General features: G+C 39.8%; 1 protein-coding gene across 1 annotated transcript; it reads left to right on the top strand.

Annotated features, from left to right (window-relative positions):
• Positions 1–424: 424 nt before the first annotated feature.
• LOC139734551 (uncharacterized) lies at positions 425–15388 on the top strand. The gene is made up of 17 exons (XM_071645325.1): positions 425–473; positions 1111–1207; positions 1723–1864; positions 2443–2554; positions 3145–3233; positions 3828–4007; positions 4802–4878; positions 5505–5634; positions 6477–6527; positions 7345–7504; positions 8030–8206; positions 8899–8978; positions 10285–10507; positions 10994–11090; positions 11856–12039; positions 13028–13106; positions 13872–15388. The coding sequence occupies exons 1-17, from the start codon at positions 425–427 to the stop codon at positions 15386–15388; spliced, it is 3444 nt and encodes a 1147-aa protein (XP_071501426.1).
• Positions 15389–17972: the final 2584 nt, after the last annotated feature.

Raw genomic sequence — 17972 nt, 5'->3', positions numbered from 1 at the left:
GAATATGACTGGATATTGATGATTATTGTACTCACTACTCGTATTAAAAGTTGTAAACATGGCGAACTTTTATTTATTTTTTTTTTTTTTTGGGGGGGGGGAGGGGGCTTGGGCTTGGCCGTGGGGTATTATTATTACTTTCATATTCTTCTTTTTTTTTTCAAAATCAATTGTCAATAAATTATGCCTTGATTTGTACTCATTTCATTTATCCTTCAGGCTCGGCTCATAGTTAAAAGCCTTGCTTGCAAGTTCAAATCTGAGAGATCATTGTGCATTTTGAAGGATTCCCAGCATACAGTACAGTATGTTCTTTTTTTTTAGACGTCTAACAGTTCGCTTGTAATACAATGTCACAACTGCCAACAGGTGATACTACTGCAGATGGACTGTCTTAGCCCCTGACAGAGAAAACAAAGTCAAGATGGGGACAAACGAGGAATTCACATCGGGGGAGAAAGAGGAGTACACAAGTAGGAAGTAACTGTATTAAATTTTTCCTGCCTTTAAAATGTTGTTTGCTTCATATTGCATTGGTAATTCAGATCAGATCAAAAAGTTTGTCTAATTGGCTTTATGTTTTATACCACCGAGTAATACTTCAATCTGACAGTAGCATGTGCAATGTTTTTTAAATTAAATGCTATTCCCAAACCAGAATGTGAGACCGGGTTGTCATTTTGCTTGACAGAGAAATGAGACAAAGGGAAAGTAAAAGAAAGACAAAAATTTGCAGCTATAACACTGAATTGTACTCCTTGTGTTTTCATCAAATGAGAAATAATGCTGTCATGAATTTACATTCACCAGAGGAGACTCTTGTATCCAGTTATATTCACTTCACTTTCAATCAAGGAACTCATTGAAATAATTTGTCAAAATTTCAGTCAGTTTGACTAAGCATCTCAAAGCTTTAACAAAAATACTAGGGGTCTGTGGCTAATCAGGGTATCTCCCACAGGTGCCTCGAGTATAATCATATCATTCTCTCCTTTACCTTTTTTTACAAGTACTGCATGAGCATTACCTGGGAATTTGATGCCTATTGTTTTTCTTTTTCCAGCCATATATGTCGTGTTCTTATTGTCGTTGGGTTTCCATCCTTTGCAGCCATATTTGAGAGTTACATCAGGGAGCAGCATCGAGGCGATCTAGAAGGCATTCTCCTCAAGGAGGATGACTGTGAGCATTACAGTGTGGAGATAGAGTGAGTAAATCATGACAGAGCTTCATTTAGGATGGTTGAAATACTAGACTGAAAATTCACATGATACCACATCCAAGTCAGACACTTGCATATGATTTAGTTGTGATGTTTCAAGTTCAGACATCTTTCTCAGACATGGATAGGCAGACAATCGGATAACGAGCCGCCATCTTCTTATCCAATTCAGTGGTTCACTGTATCCTGTCATTTTACTGTAATTTTCAGTGATTACCAACCTCACCTTGAAAAAAAAACCACCCATTGGTAGGAGATTGACAGTTCCTAATGAAAACTTGCTCTCCTACAGTGCATGACAAGCTAAGACATATTGATGATATACACATCACAACTGGAATTAATTACTAAGTTGCATAGACTGAGCAATGCAATGAAGAAATCACAGTCCACCGTGCACCACAGATGTTGTACTGCATTGATACTCTTCTGTTAGTCAAATAAAACGGTATTAATCATAATAATGTGGTGGCTGGCCTATCTTCCTTTTTTTTGTATAGTGCGATGACCCTTTTTGAGACCAACATGGAGGTGAGTGACCACATCTTGAGCAGCCCCCTGATGACACTGCCCCTTCTGGACATTGCCTTGTCCAGAGTAGCCATGGAGGTGTACAGGAACCACCCAGACAAGCATAACATGGTAGGAGTCTGTGCATTTGGTTGTCTGTGTCCAGATGTTGGCTTAAGGTTGCATAATCTTGATTCATGCTGAAAAGTAAAAGAAAATAAGAAAGAACAGAAAGCATGACAGAAGCACTTGAAGGTGGTGAATCTTCCTTCCTGCTGGCACAAAGGGATTATCTTAACTTCAAGTTGTGGTTACTCTTTGATATATTTGAGAAGGATTGAAAACTAAAGAAAAGATTCATGATATATCAGATACCATGTAGTAGCTTTTATTCAAGACTGTGTGATGATTTGCAAACAGGCTATAACTGCTTTAGGATTACATCCAACTTCCTGCTAGCATATTAAATGGGAGTAAATCATTGATTTTAAAAGTCTAAAGTCATTACAAAATCATAATCCATCAATATCTCTGCTTTTCCTGTAACTGCAATGAATAGAAAGCTTAAAAGGAGTTTTTTCCTGTTACGTTGTTTCATTCATTTATAGCTCTGATGAAGCACTGTTTTGCCTCTTTATTGAGAGGTATTTTTGTAAAATAGTGTGTACGATGTATCTGATTATGCTTCTTACCGGGTCTGTGGATTACAGAGCATGAAGACAAACATCCATGGCAGACTCATTGGCCTACCAGCCTGCCCGGAGCTGGTGCGTGAGCAGCTTCCTCGGAACACAGACATCGGACGCTTCCTGTCTGTGTCAGGTGGGCATGATGTTCGTCTATCATCCCTTTTTTATCACTTTTTGTCTCTTTTTGGTCCACTAGTGTATAGAGTACTAGTAAAGGCAGGACATTTGTTCTGTAAGTTTTTAGTAGCGTGATCAATGTGAGGTCGTTACCCATTTCATTTTGGCCAGATTTGATGAGAGCCAAACGTCAACACCCCATTCTAGATTTCACTACTTTTGTAACATATGTAGAAAATATGTGACACAATTTGCTCAAAATTAGTTGGCCTAGAAGTTGTGGCAGAGCAATGACTCAGCTTGTTATGAGATAACCCTCCCCCTTCCCTGTACTCTTATGAAGATTAATCACACATTGCTCAAGGATGAACGTTGACAGAAAACTTGACACGTTGGTTTAGAAGTCCACTGTTTTAAAGGTAGCATACAATATGAAGCATTTTCACAGAACTGCATCGGCTGAGGAGAGAAAAAATACAGAAAACTATACGGGTAAAAAAAAATGAGGGGATTGAAAAGAAGAGAGGCAAGCAGAAGACTGCACTGCCATCACGCCAATATCCAAATCTTTAAAGGTTTTGATATGATTAATTTTCCTCTAACCAGGAACAGTGATACGGACCACCCTAGTGAAGATGCTCGAGTTTGAGAAAGACTTCATGTGTTCCAGGTGCAAGCATGTCTTCTCCCAGCAGGTAAGATTGCAGTTCAAGTCTTCATCCTCCCACATGACTGAGGTTATTTTCTTCTTTGTCATGAAAGGGAAACTGCAGTCTGTGTTTATGTTAACTTTAAATAAGAATATCGAAGTCTAACAAATGAAACGTAGCACCTCTTCAAAAAAACGTAAATGAAATGATAACAAAGTTCTCTAAATTTTGTAAGTTTGACCCATATTTTTTTTCCAAAACTATACTTGCAAGCAGGGCTATTTCCTGATGCCCTGTAAGATGCTTTGATATTAGACTTTTAAAGAGTTATTAAAAGGGGATTTTGTTTAATCTAAATTTTGCCTAGATTTTCACTTAGCTGTCATTTTTAGTTTACTGTTTTTATATGAGGTGACATTTATTATTGGTTCTTGTTTTGGTTTTGTTTACAATATTTTTCTTAATCCATCCTTGCCCTATATGCACTACTGATCCTGAGTAAAGTGTCACAGAAGTTTTCATTCTCATGATTCAGTGTTCAACTGTCAGAATGAGTGCCTTATTTATTTAATGATTAACTGTAACATAGCCAATTAAATCACCCTCACATACCTTTTGATTTCTGGCTTTTGCTGACAGGCTAGTGTTGAGAAGTACTACAGCGAGTGCAAACCCGAGCGCTGTCCCAATCCCGAGGGCTGTGGCTCAACAAAGTTTGCCTGCCTCTCTGGAGTGGATGCCAGTGGGGCCCCCTCTAGCTGCAGGGACTACCAGGAGATCAAAATCCAGGAACAGGTTCACAAACTCACCATGGGAACCGTATCCTTGATCCAAAGAAAAATTATTTTGTTACCTGTGTTTGTGAGGATAAGTACACCTTGTATCTTCAAATTTGTGATCGAGAACCACAGTCATGTAATGAAAAGGAAGTATTCTCACTTTTCAGTAGAAATGGTTATGGTGTCTACTTAGGGACAGTATACAAAGCAGTTGTGTTACAGGAGACAATATTTGGGGAAGTTGCCAATTTCATGGATGAACAATTGTCAACTCATGGACTTTGTAAAATATGCCCTGTTTAACAGTAAACTGTGAGCCATGTTTGAATGTATCCACATTTTGCTTGCAGAGGTGAAGCAGCAATAATGCAAAATGAAAGCAAGTTCTTGAGATGAGATGGCAGCTGTTCTGCTGTTCTGCTGTTTCCAGAGCTGTGAATCAGCTGTATCATATACTATATCCCACATCATCTCTTGCTTGAGGAGCTGTTGTGGCTCACTGGTTAATACCACAGACCATCAATCTTGAGGTCCCTGGTTCAAATCCCCTTGCAGCAACATGCTACGCCCCTAGATACGGCTCTTTGTCCTCATTGCCTAGTCCTTTGGGGGAGGGGAGGGATTACCTTGCTCACAAGCATGTGTTACTTCCTTAATGGCCTCATGAAACAAATCATTATTCAAAATTGACTGAAATTGAATTGAGTGTGATATTACAGAACAGAACAGAAGAAGAGCAACTAATCCTGGCTGGATAGGACCCATGTTAATCTCTAGTTGCAATAATTATAGTTTGGCAGCCTTTAATCCTTGACTGTGACCTTTGACCTGTAGATCCCAAGGTCAATGTGGGTCATTCTGGAGGATGACTTGGTGGATTCCTGTAAAGCTGGTGACGACATCACTGTGACGTGAGTTTGAGCACATTTCTCCTATTTGTTTCAATTTATCTTTGCCTTTTGGTGTTGAAAGAAGTCAAGGGAAGAATGCTGTTGTGTGTCAGTGTGTGTTAGGCTGTGTCTGAGTATAATTTATGTTCAATGTATACACATTCATATTCGCTTGTTCATTATCTGCTGTGTGTGGCAGCAATAGATGGTGGAAATGTTGACAACAGTTTTCCTTTTTAACAAAGTTTTCTAAAAATATGCCTTGTCATGATTACATTTATTAATCTTTCTAAAAGTTATATTTGTCTTGTCCAGAGTTTACTGGAAGGATTGTCTTATGAAAAAAAGCAAGATAGCTATTCCCAATGCACTCTAGCAGGTGCACTGCAAAAACTTTTCCTTACATTGGATTCTGTTCAGAGCTAGTGGGCAAAGTTGCAGACACCACAGACCTAGCTTGTCCTAAAATTTAAATTCTTTAATATCATTAATGAAAAACTGATCTGAAATTGAAATGAAACTACAGCCATAGGTGCTTGTTAGGAAAGTATGCTGTCTTCAGGTAGCAAACACTGCACAACTGACTTAACAAATCAGGATTTTGTACATCCCTTGCTACTTCCCTTTTTTTTTTCTTCATACCCCAGAGGGACGGTGATGCGACGCTGGCAGTCGGTCTACGTGGACTCCAAGTGTGAGATTGACATGGCGCTGCGAGCCAATCACATCCAGGTCAAGAATGAACAGAGGGGGGTTCTGACCATCACCGAGGAAATGGTCAGCAAGTCCTTTTGACCCATCAACTTCAGCTTAAATTCAAATTGAGCTATTGACCTGTTGAAGGCCAGTCCCAAGTATACTCATGCAGGTGTCTGTGAAAATGTATGTTAAAGCAAATTTAGGTTGTCTTCAACAGGTTAACGTTCCAAGTTTGATGATTTTGTTTGTTTGTTTGTTTGTTTGCTTGTTTTGATTTATTGCTGTTAATTTCAGTTTGTTCACTTTGAATCCAATACCTGTTGCCTTTTGAAAGCATTTATTGGTGTTTGGCAGAAATTCTACTAGATCTATATACTGTATACGCCATATATTTCGCGAGCCTAAATTTTCGCGAATCAGGAATTCCCCATGATTTCGCTAGTGGTTAAATTCGCAATCGTGGAGTCCTGTACTGAACAGAGAAATGTACACGCATACGTCACATCCACATCGGGATCAGAGTCAATATTTTCGCGTGTTTTTAATTTCGCGAATAGCACCTGACTCGCGAAATTTGCGAAAATAAAAACCTCGCGAAATAATCGGCGTATACAGTATCTGTATCATCACCAGGACAGTATACAGATCTAGTTAAATACATGGATATGTATTTCTTTGGGATAATATGGTGAGCCATGCAACTTCCTTTCTCCTGTTGAATGCACTGCTTTGCAATAAATGAGATTTTTGTTGCATAATCCGCTTTGCTACCCAGCTTCCATGCTTTAGTTGTTGCTGTTGAGCAAGTCGTGGTCAAACATTTTGCTTCTCAAAGACAATTGATGTTTTGGAGGTATGCCTGCAAATTAAGCATTGGCAGTTATCTCATTTGTAGTACCCACTGCTTTCCATCTTTATAGAGACAAGAATTTGAAGCATTCTGGGACAAGCATCGTTTCAAGCCACTGACAGTGAGTGAACTTCATCTACCTTATATAGTATAATAATGGCATTGATCTTCCGCTCTATCATCTACCCAAAAAGCCCGGCCTAGTCAGGGTTAAGAGAGTGTCTGTTACGACACAGAATGTTGTTAGTCCACTCTGTGTATGAATGTTTCCAATGAGTCAAACACCTGTATGACAGTGGTCAGGTTTGTCTTGGGTGCTTGTACAGGGTGAGGTAGGCTTATTTGTATTATTCTTATTCAGTTTGTGTGATTGAGTTTTGCAATTACGCGTAGAGTATGACAGCATATCCACTATATTGTACGTGTACAATTTACCCAGTGTTATCATGTTTGGGATGAATTCACTCTAGACGCATTACTTCTTTATCATTCCTCCCCATTTCCAGCATTTTCACAAATTCATGATTTTTCAAATTCATGAAATTCTTCTGTCGAGATGTTGCAATTCAGTTGCAATTCATGATTTTGTTTTAACCTTCCCTTTATTTGCATACCTATAAATTTTGTTTGATGTACTTTCTAATGATAATATGTATACTTATTTTATATAGAAATTCATATTTATATGATTCTGTTGGCGATGAAAAATGAATGAATGAATGAATGAATGAATGAATGATGAATGAATGAATGAATGAATGAATGAATGAACGAATGAATGATGAATGAATGAATGAATGAATGAATGAATGAATGAATGAATGAATGAATGAATGATGAATAAATGAATGAATGAAAGAAAGAAACAAGCCTAGACGGTACTATGAAACTGTTAAAGATTAGCAATTGAGAGTCCGCTACCGCCTTTTCCTCACCAGGGTCGTAACACCATCCTAGCCAGCCTGTGCCCACAGGTGTATGGACTCTACGTGGTCAAGTTGGCAGTTGCTATGGTGTTGGCAGGGGGCGTGGCCAGGGAGGACCAATCAGGGACCAGGACCAGGGGGGAGTCCCACCTGCTGTTGGTGGGAGACCCAGGTGAGACGACATCATTACTTCCGCCAAAGAGGTTATCGTTACGCTGGCGTTGGTTTGCTTGTCTGTTTGTTTTTCTGTCTGTTTGCAAAATAACTGAAAAATTTGAATGGATTTTGATGAAATTCATGAAAAAAAGTTAGTAATTGAAAAACAAACAAACTTATTGTTAGAGAATCTGGCTGTGCTTTTCTCCTTTTTTTTTTTTTTTTTTTTGCTGAGAACATTGATTATGTTATGCCAATGGACTTGGTTTGGGTTGGACCATGATTACTGGAACATTTTAAAACCTTGTAAGCACAAAAGATCTGATCTGTTTGATAATAAGTGTGTGGGACTTTTGCCATTACTTTTGGTTGGCAGAAAATGACATTTCTGTGATGTAGTTACCGCAGTTTTGGTTGTAAAGCAATTCTCTTGTCTATGCTGTGCCAACAGATAGATTTTATAAACTTGTTTACCGTGTTATAGTTGAGAAAAGCAAGGTTTTATATTTACATGCTTTATTGAAAAAAAAATCAATTATAGGCACAGGGAAGTCCCAATTTCTGAAGTATGCAGCCAAGGTGGTCCCCCGGTCAGTCTTGACCACAGGCATAGGGTCAACCAGCGCTGGCTTGACGGTCACTGCTGTCAGAGACTCCGGAGAGTGGACGTTGGAGGCAGGAGCCTTGGTGCTGGCCGATGGTGGACTGTGCTGCATCGGTCAGTGAGGAAGTGACCAAACCCTATATTGGTCAGAGTGATGGGGGGGGGGGAGGCCATGGGGGTAGAGTTGCTGTAATTATTTTACCATGCTTCAACCAAAGATTACATTATGTATACACACTCTATGGTTAAAATGTCAGCTCAGCAACTACAGGACTGGTACCTTTGCTTTGTGCATGGGAGCATACATTGAAGTTATTCGTGCATGGGTCCCAAGTTTAGCTCAGGCAACCGTTATTGTGAAGCAGCAAAAAAAAAAAATGAACATATTTGAAATGTCCATTTCTCTTTTGTGATGGCATAAAGCATGTTATTCTTTCCATTAGTATAAAAGAGTAATACATATGACACAATAGTAAGTGACAGTGAGATATTTTATCAAATGTCATTTACAAAGCAAAATATGTCACCACATGGGTTATCACTTTAAGCCACAATGAGCACAATATCACTTGAAACCACCACATGTTGTGATCAAGGGCTAAAGCCTTTACTAATTATGTGCAGCCAATTCCCACTGAAATGAAAACCATTTTGCTCTGAAATAAGAAGTAGAATGTTTGATGTGAAATTAATCAGCTGTCCTTTTAATAAATTGTCATTCTCATATTTCAGCTGTGCAGTCATGCAGCTGCACAAACAGTCGTGATTTATTTTGTCAAATATCTTTTCGTTTTCCTTCCCTGCAGATGAGTTTAACAGTATAAGAGAGCATGACAGAGGAAGTATACATGAAGCCATGGAGCAGCAGACAATCAGTGTTGCCAAGGTAACAGCCCATCCCACCCTTTCGGATCCTTCCTCCGTAATAGAATCATTGCCAACCTTCGGAGTCACTCTCTGAAGTTCGACAACACTGTTGTCAATACTGAGCTGTATTGTGGAGGTAAAGTGCTGTGTAGATGATATGCACTTTAAAGGACAAGTTCACCTTCATAAACATAAGGATTGAGAAAATGCAACAATATTAGTAGAATACATCAGTGAAAGTTTCAGGAAAATTGGACAATCGATGCAAAAGTTATGAATTTTTTAAATTTTTGTGTTGGAACCGCTGGATGAGGAGACTACTACAGCTTGTGAGTCATATGCGTACAACAGTATAAAGAAAATATAAAAGAAAATTCAACATATTTTCACTTTTTTCGCATAATAAAAGAGCAATTGACTTGCCTCTTTCTAAAGGCAAGGGGAATAATATTACCCATAACATTTATTGGTAACGAGTCAGGGGAATGTGTACTTTTTTCAAAAGATGAAATTCTCTTTATATTTTCCTTATATTGTTGTACGCATGTGACATCTAAGTTATTCATACACTGCAGTAGTCTTCTCATCCAGCGGGTACTGCAAAAAAAACTTCAAAAATGCATAACTTTTGAACGGATTGTCTGATTTTCCTCAAACTTTCAATGATGTGTTCTACTAATATTGCTACATTCTCTCAATCCTTATGTTTATGAAGGTGAACTTGTCCTTTAATGACATTGGTGCAACAATGAAATGTCAAGGGTCAACCACTCACTGTGAGGAAACCACTTCATTATTACCCTGGAAAACCAGAAACATTTGCAGCATGAAACTTTCGCGAATTGTTGACGATGAAAAAAATTACCAATATACTACATGTGCTAGTCATAAAGGGATTTGTTGAACGCACAGTGCTGGTCGATATAAAACACATAACAAAACTGAATGCGAACTACCAGTACGAATACTTGTATGGTGCACTGCATTGCACTGGTACTGGCATGCAATGCACTGTGTAGACAAAAACTTTTGTGTGCATTTTACTTTCGCGAATCTTGGCTCCTGTCCTCGCAAATTCACAAAGGTTTTATGCATACGAAAATTCCTTGTATTTTAACTCGGTGAAAAGATGATGAATTTGACTACACGTATTTGCAAACCTGGCATATTAAGGTGAATGTTAATGTTAATAAATTTTTCTGTGTTCTCACCCCTTCACCCCCTCAATCCCTCCCTCCAACCCTTTCACCTCCTTCCCCTCTCATGATCACCTCCTCACTCCTCTCAACCATCCACCTCCTCCAACTTGGCCCTCCATGCTAAAGGCTGGTCTCGTGTGCAAGCTCAACACCCGCACCACCATCCTGGCAGCCACCAATCCCAAGGGCAAGTACGACCCCGACCAGTCCATCAGCGTCAACATCGCCCTCGCCAGTCCGCTCCTGAGCCGCTTCGACATCGTCCTGGTGCTGCTGGATTCGCAGAATGAGGAGTGGGACCGCGTCGTGTCTTCCTACATCTTGGAAGGGTGCGCCCCAGGACCACAGGGTACAAAGCTGCACCTCTCTTTATCTCACTCTGTTGTTGCTGTTGTTTTTTTTTGTGTGTGTGGTTTCCTTGGTTTTATATGTCATTTTGTTCTGTAGAAGGGGTGTAAGAGGTTATGGGGTTGGGATTTGGAGGGAAATGTTAACTAAAGAGGCTGTAGAGTGTAGCACTTTTAAAAGCCAGAAAGACGTAATGATGCAATCTGCAATAATTGATGGTTGAAGCATACACCAGTGGCCAAGTATGCATGGCTCACATATTGTATTTGATGGCACCAGAATACCAGAGAGCTGTTTAGTGCAAAAAAGACTGTATGTGATGTGCCCCTCAGAATGCTAATCATTTAAATGTTTTGAATGTCTCCAGTGTGTATTGGTTTCTCACCTTCACTGCATCAAACCACAACAATAACAAAAACCGTATGTATCACAAAGTTTACAAAGTAATGTCTTTTTGGGCGTGGCTTTCTTCCCTTCACTGCATCAGGAGCCCCGCCCGATGAGCTGTGGAGCATCGAGAAGATGCAGACTTACCTGAGCATCATCAAGACCATCGACCCCGTCATGACCCCCCAGGCCAACATGTGAGTGAAGCCCTGGCTCTTGTGGTGTCATTTTGTTACTCAGACTCTCTCTGCATGTGCACTTTGAAAACACACTTCACCACATTTGCTGCAAGACATGGCAGAACAGCTGATGAATTCTTTACCCGTTGAGGACGAGGCCCCGATAATACTCGGGCAGGTGTCTATGGGAAATGCGTTTTGTGGCAAAATCAAATTGTCCTCAACGGGTTAATTAGGCCCACCCCCCCCCCCCCCATATCCCCTCTGTGTCTAAGACCTGTCTGCTCTTTATCTATTACATTTTGTTTTCTGTGAGCTTTCCAGCCATCTTTAAACTGCCACAGGAGAGCAAGGGTTAACTTGTAGATGCCATCCTTATACTTGGACTCTGATACGCTTTGTTGTGTTCCATTTCGATATCGGATAGTAATAATAACAATAGTAATGACAGTATTCTACTTAACTTTTATTTGGCACATTCTAATCTGAAAGACACTCTGTGCATTTAACAAATCTACCTAACCATCAGGAAAAAAAAAACTCTGAAAGAATTTTCACATTGCAAATTTACAAAATGAGCTCATTGGTGTAGACTCCCACGTGTGTTGTGTTTATATGCATGACTTTACACATGAATCTAAAAACCTATTTACGTGTGAAAGTCTCAATGAATTATGAATGCAAATGTTAACTGTATTTATATTGCATCTTGTAATAATTCAATCAGATACCATATTGCCACAACATTCACATTCCATAATCCTTTACTGATGCGTCCAATAGGGTTCTGAGCCGGTACTACCAGGCCCAGCGGCGGGCGGACCTGAGGAACGCGGCCCGGACCACGATCCGCCTGCTGGAGAGCTTGGTGCGGCTGGCCCAGGCCCATGCCCGCCTTATGTGCCAGTCGGAGGTCAGAGTTCAGGACGCCGTGGTGGCGGTCAGTGTCGTGGAGTCCTCCATGCAGGTGAGTTGCTAGGAGACAGAAAGATGGAAGAATTATCTCGTCTGCCAGCCTTTTCCTCTTGCTCTTGATTACACCATTAACCTGTTGAGGATGAGTGGCGAGTATACTCGGGCAGGCGTCTATGGGAAATGCGTGTTGCAGCAAAATCAGTCCATCCTCAACGGGTTAAATAAAGACTTCATCCTGATATTATGTTGGTTTTTATGAATAGAGAAAAAATCATAGAATAAGATCTGTGAAATTTGGGGGGAAAAAATCAGAAACACAAAGAAAGTGAAATTTTACACAAAGTATCACTATTATGACATCTTTTCAAAAGAGGAATCTGCCCAACAATGTTAAGAACGGTAATATTTATCATTGTTATAATTATGATTGCTGTCATCATAATCACCGTCATTTTCAGCGTTGTAATTGTCACCATCATCATCACCATCATCAAGCAAATCTTCAGATAATCCCATTCAACTGGCCCATCTGTTGTATAGCACCCAGCATTGCCATGAATCAATCTTACGACAGGGTCAAGAGGAACGTAATATTTGGTGAAACAGTTTCTCTGAGGGTGCATGCATTTGGATGCTTGAACCTGAAATCTTGATTATTTCAATCCAGCATATTAGTAGGAGAACTATCACATTTTTGGCAGTGTATATATATTAAAAAAAAAAAAACAGAGTAAAGGGTAGCTTCATGTTTCATGTCAGGACAGCCTTTTGAGGTTCTGTGGAATGGTCAGTATGCAATTATCTAGATTTATATTAGAAAAAGAAAATAATCTTTGTATACCAATCTCTAAGATATTTACCAAAGACTTTACTGATGCCTGTTTGTAGTACCTATAAATGTAGTCTCCAGATGAAAATGTAGATAAATCTAGAAACTTTCCATTGCATTGATATATTTCAAGTTTGATATCCTTCTAATGCTCCTCTGAATTGTCTGTGATAACGATGCATCCTGGCCGTGGCCTTTGACCCATTTGTAGGGGGCAGCTCTGCTTGGAGGGGTCAACGCACTTCACACCTCCTTCCCCGAGGATCCAGAGGATGAGTACAAAAAGCAAGGTGAGTGGGAAAGGAAATGAAACCTTTGACCTGTAGATCAAAGAGATTAGCTATGTTCTTGTGTGTTGTCAGTGGTCAAAAGGTTCGGCAGTTGACACAATGATACTGACATTTGTGGGGTTTTTTTTCTACATAGCTATTAAATACAAGTGTGGAAAAGAAGGTGGTGTGGCAATGTTTTACATATTATCTATCTTTTGGTTTATCATTGTCATGTCTACACATTAAGAGGAAAGTTATTCACAAATTAAAATATTGTGGAGAAAAGTAAAATGCTTTCGAATGCATTAACAAATAGAGCATTATTGTGTTGGAAGTGCTGTCATATCAAAGTTATACTGGCTACCAGGACCAATCAAGAAGAGTTGAATCGGACATTACAATCTACATTGTCCACACATCAATATTCTAACAAATTTCAATATCTTTTTTTTCATGTGTAGAGGTTGGATTCATTGGTGACATATGTGGCATGTGCTATTTTGAACAAGTCTGATTGTGTGTAGGGCTGGAAGATACAGTGCATTTCTGTTTAAATGAACAGATTTTGCAATATTTAGGATACAACAAAGTAAGGTCCCAAAATTATCATCTATAGATCTTTATTCATCATTTGTTTGGCTGTGACAAAATTTTGATACAAATGAAAAAAAGTTGCCGCTCCAAAGGACTTTGTCATTACAGAAGTCGCCTGTAGTAAGGACAAAAAGAAGAGTACACACACAAACAAACAGCTTTGGTATTCATCTCTTCATCTTTCTCCAGCATCCCTCATCCTGAGTCATCTCGGGCTGGAGCATCTTCTCCTGGAGGAGCAGGATCACCTGGATCACCTTGCCAAGGAGCGGCAGTCTTCTGAAGAGGAGGAGGAGCGGAGGAGGAGGGGCGAGGATCCTGCCGACCAGACGATGGACCCTTTCGACGACACGCAGGGACCCGCAAACGACGGACCGCGGGCAGTCAATCCCAGGAGTTCCCCAGATGATGATGGATGTTTGATGGTGGTGCCGGATTCACAAGTCAGCCTAGAGGAATGCGGAGACCATACCCCAGAGGAGCACTTGGGGAAGTCTGATCAGGTCGCAGTGAATGAAGGAACGGTTGAAAGAGAAGACTCTGAGCATGATTTGGGAGGGGCAGAGAATGAAACAGGGTTTGGAGATGGATTGCAGGGTGACTGCAGCTATCCCAAGCAGCACAGAACAGTCAATAATACTCTTGCAGCAGTGGTAGGAAATCATTGTAAAACCAATAAGCAGCAAACATCCATTAATGCAGCAAATAGGAATGCTGTACAAACTGATGATGAAGATGATGATGGGGATGTTGTCATGGCATCCGTATCCAGTCAGGGAAGCAGTGTTGGTAGTAGGAATCATACAGCACGCAAACCAAGCCCACAGGTTGTGAAAGATGTAGCACAGACTGAGATGAAAAACTCAGGAAATGGAAGGAAATCTAATGCAGTGAACAAGATAAATGGCAAGATGGTATCTTCTATGCCAAATGGAGATGAAGGACAAGATTGTAGAAGCATAGGCAAGGACAAACTATTAGAAAGCAGGAACTTGGAAGGTGAAACTGATGTGTCTCAGCAGAAGGAGAACCCAGGAGAAAGTGGGAGGAGTTCATCACTACTGGAGAGCTTTCGCAAGCAGTGTGGCAGGTTTGGTTGGAAGCGCCAGGCAGGTGGAAAAAAGCTACCTTCGAAATTCTCAGCAAGCGACTCAGATGGTGCCGAAAATGCACCTCTTCTGGGAGGAGCAAACCGAGTGCCTGAAGAACCCCGAACACTGGATGTAGAGGGCAAGAGTGGGCGTAAACGAACCCTAGAAAAGCCAGGTCAGGACACCACCTTTTCCAGAAAGAAGCAGAAAGTGGCATCATCCAAAGACAAAGATGAGGTCACGCCTCGGAGATCGTCATCAACGTCATCATCATCATCGTTGTCATCTTCGTCCACATCTTCCTCATCGCTGTCTGGTGGTAGAAGACCCGCCCTGTCAACACTGAAGAAGCTCCAAGGTTTCACATTTTCTCCGCCCCCTCCCAAAGAGAACGATGGCCCGCCCCTTACAAATGGGGCTGCAAACAAAGTCAGCACCTCTCCAGCTGTGTCCCATGCGAAGCATGCAACATCAAAAGCAAGAGAAATGCCAGTGAGTGGAGCCAAAGCATCCAAGACGAATCCTAAAGCTGTCAAGGACGATTTTGATGGTTCCATCTTTACCACTGGCGATGACCTAGATGAGCTAGACTTTGATCTTGATGGATCACTGTGAGACAGAAACCGAAAGATATGTTTAAGAAAGAAAAATACATTTTGTATCATCAAAGAAAGCTTGAACCCTTTCTGTGGCAGGGTCTTTGGACATTGTGTACAATGCTACTGGGGGTTTCTGTGCCAACCAGCACTCAAAGTACACAAAATGGTTAAAGGGTTTCAACCCCTTTGTTATGAGTAAGTACACTGTGGTCTCACATCCCATACAATTTTATCACAGGTGACAGTACAGTGGAAACTCGTTATAACAAGGTCCTCGGGACCAGGACATTTTGTTTGTTATATCTGATATTTTGTTATATCAGTAGCAAATAAACATTACAAAACAAAGCAGATTGATGTCATTGGGACTGTAAAAAACAGTTTGTTGCATAAGTATCAGGTATTTCGTTAGATTAGATCTCCCTTTAACAAGTTTCCTCTGTATTAAACAAGATGGCGCTTGTCCAATCTTCAGTTAAACTGACTTTAAAGGGGCATTCCAGACAATATATAGAACTTTACATCAGGTAGAACATAAATCAATAGTGCCATTAACAGATTGTGAAACGTATTGGAGTCTTTGCGCAGGTAAACCAATGCTCTGAAAAACCAAAACATAATACATGTACACTGGACATGCATGTTGACATACAAGATTCATACATTCCAGTAATGTCGCAGAGTAATTTTATTACCATACCACTTGCTTCACAATTTATGCATGCTTTCTTCTTTTTATTTGTTCTGCTTCTTTTAGCACCCAGTCATGCATTCTTATGTGAAGTTGCTATCTCATCATCTGTGTTCACTGTGATTTCTTTAATGAATTTTGAGAACATTCTTTCTTATCCACCATCCCAATCAGTATGAATTTTGAAAATTTGTACCCATTATAACCAATTGATAGCTGTTCAAATGCAAAAGTGTAACAATCATCTGGATGTCTCCTTTAAGTTAATTGAGTAAATTTTCTGAAGTACAGTGGACTTCCATTATAACGAAGTCCTCGGGACCGGCAGTTTTCTTTCGTTATATATCGAAATTTCGTTATAACCGAACAAATAAACAGTAGAAATTCATAGAGTAGATAACGTTGCGGCCAGAATTTTTACTTTGTTGTAACCGGAATTTCATTATAACCGTGCTCGCTATAATGGGAGTGCACTGTACAGGACAGCTAAAGGACAGAAGGACAGTGTTCATGAAGCTCATTGTTGACACATGAGGTGCAAGAATCTTTTTTTTTTTAATGTATCAGAAGTGCAGTACATTTAGAAGTGGCATGGCTATACTTTACTATGAGACCTTTACAATTTGAAAATGTACAGGCAAAGTGACTGTTATGACGAAGTTGCTGGTTTTGCCAATTTTGCCTTTTTATGACCAATACCTTGTAAATGTAAAAAAATAAATAAAAAATGAAAGACCAGCTAAATACAGAAATGGAAAATTGGGATTACACATGTACTGATATCACCTCATCAAAAGTGGTACCGTGTAAACAAGTTCATTATAATTTGCTTTCCTAGTAACCATAGTGAAATGTCATAATATTAAGCAGGTCATATTTACCAAAATCCTGTTACAAAAAGGACATGTTGTTGGTCCAAACATTATGTATTTGTAGGTTTATTTGTTTGTTTGTTTGTTTGTATGTCTGTCTGTTTGTGTTTGATGTGTGTGTGTGTGTTTTTTAACTCAGAAATGAGAGGAAACCTAATATGACTGGTTTATTTTCATGGCCCCCAAGGTCATTGTAATACTGGGGTTACACTGTATTAATTACTGTAAAACATGATATATTCGCGGCATGAAATTTTCACGAATTGGAGCTGACAGCCCTTTTCGTGGCAAGAAATTTTCGCGAATTGCCACTGGTGTTCAATGCATGTAGTGTAGACAAAAACTTTCGCGTGCATTTTAATTTCGCGAATTTTGGCGCTCGCGAAATTCGCGAAATTAAAATGCACGCGAAAATTTCTCGTTTTACAGTAATCGTCATGTCAACCCAGTGTATCTACTGCTCAGTTACCTTGTAGTAAAGTCATAGTTTCTATCAGGTGGATATCGAGTGTCAGTTTTGTCAAATTTAGAAATAACCATGTGTAAACTACTGGTAAAGGTAAGCTTTTTGTACAGTGCAGCGTGTAGTATTTGCAGCATGTGTAGTATAAGTGTTAGCAGCCATTCATCATAAGGATGTAATATGCTGCATTCATATCAGTGCTTGTGCAATACCAAATCTACTCTAAATTCAAAGTTAGTAAAGTTTTGCATAAAACAGGAAGGAAATGGCTGTCTCTTGTGCTTTCTTGACTCCTATGTGTGGTCATGCATGTGTGTTTGTAGTGTGTGTTCATGCTTGTAATTGTTCATGAAGTGTGAGGCTGAAAATTGCATATTTTTACAAGTTAGCCTTTATTCTAATTAAAATGCATTGTATATAAAATGTTGTTTGATTTCTATCGATCTGAATGGATGTCTGTTAATCTTTTTAAACCATAGATGGAAACATGCTTTTATAGGCCTACATAACTTGAACCAAAATATAATCCCTCTTAATTGCAGCTAGGTGCATAGATACTGCTGCATGTATTGTT

The sequence above is a fragment of the Diadema antillarum genome, unplaced genomic scaffold (genome assembly GCF_040938485.1).
Source record: "Diadema antillarum isolate AM-2024a unplaced genomic scaffold, OU_Dant_1.0 seq00000532_RagTag, whole genome shotgun sequence".
Classification (NCBI taxonomy): domain Eukaryota; kingdom Metazoa; phylum Echinodermata; class Echinoidea; order Diadematoida; family Diadematidae; genus Diadema; species Diadema antillarum.
The sequence above is the reverse complement of the archived record's forward strand: the minus strand, read 5'-3'. Positions and strand labels throughout refer to the sequence as shown.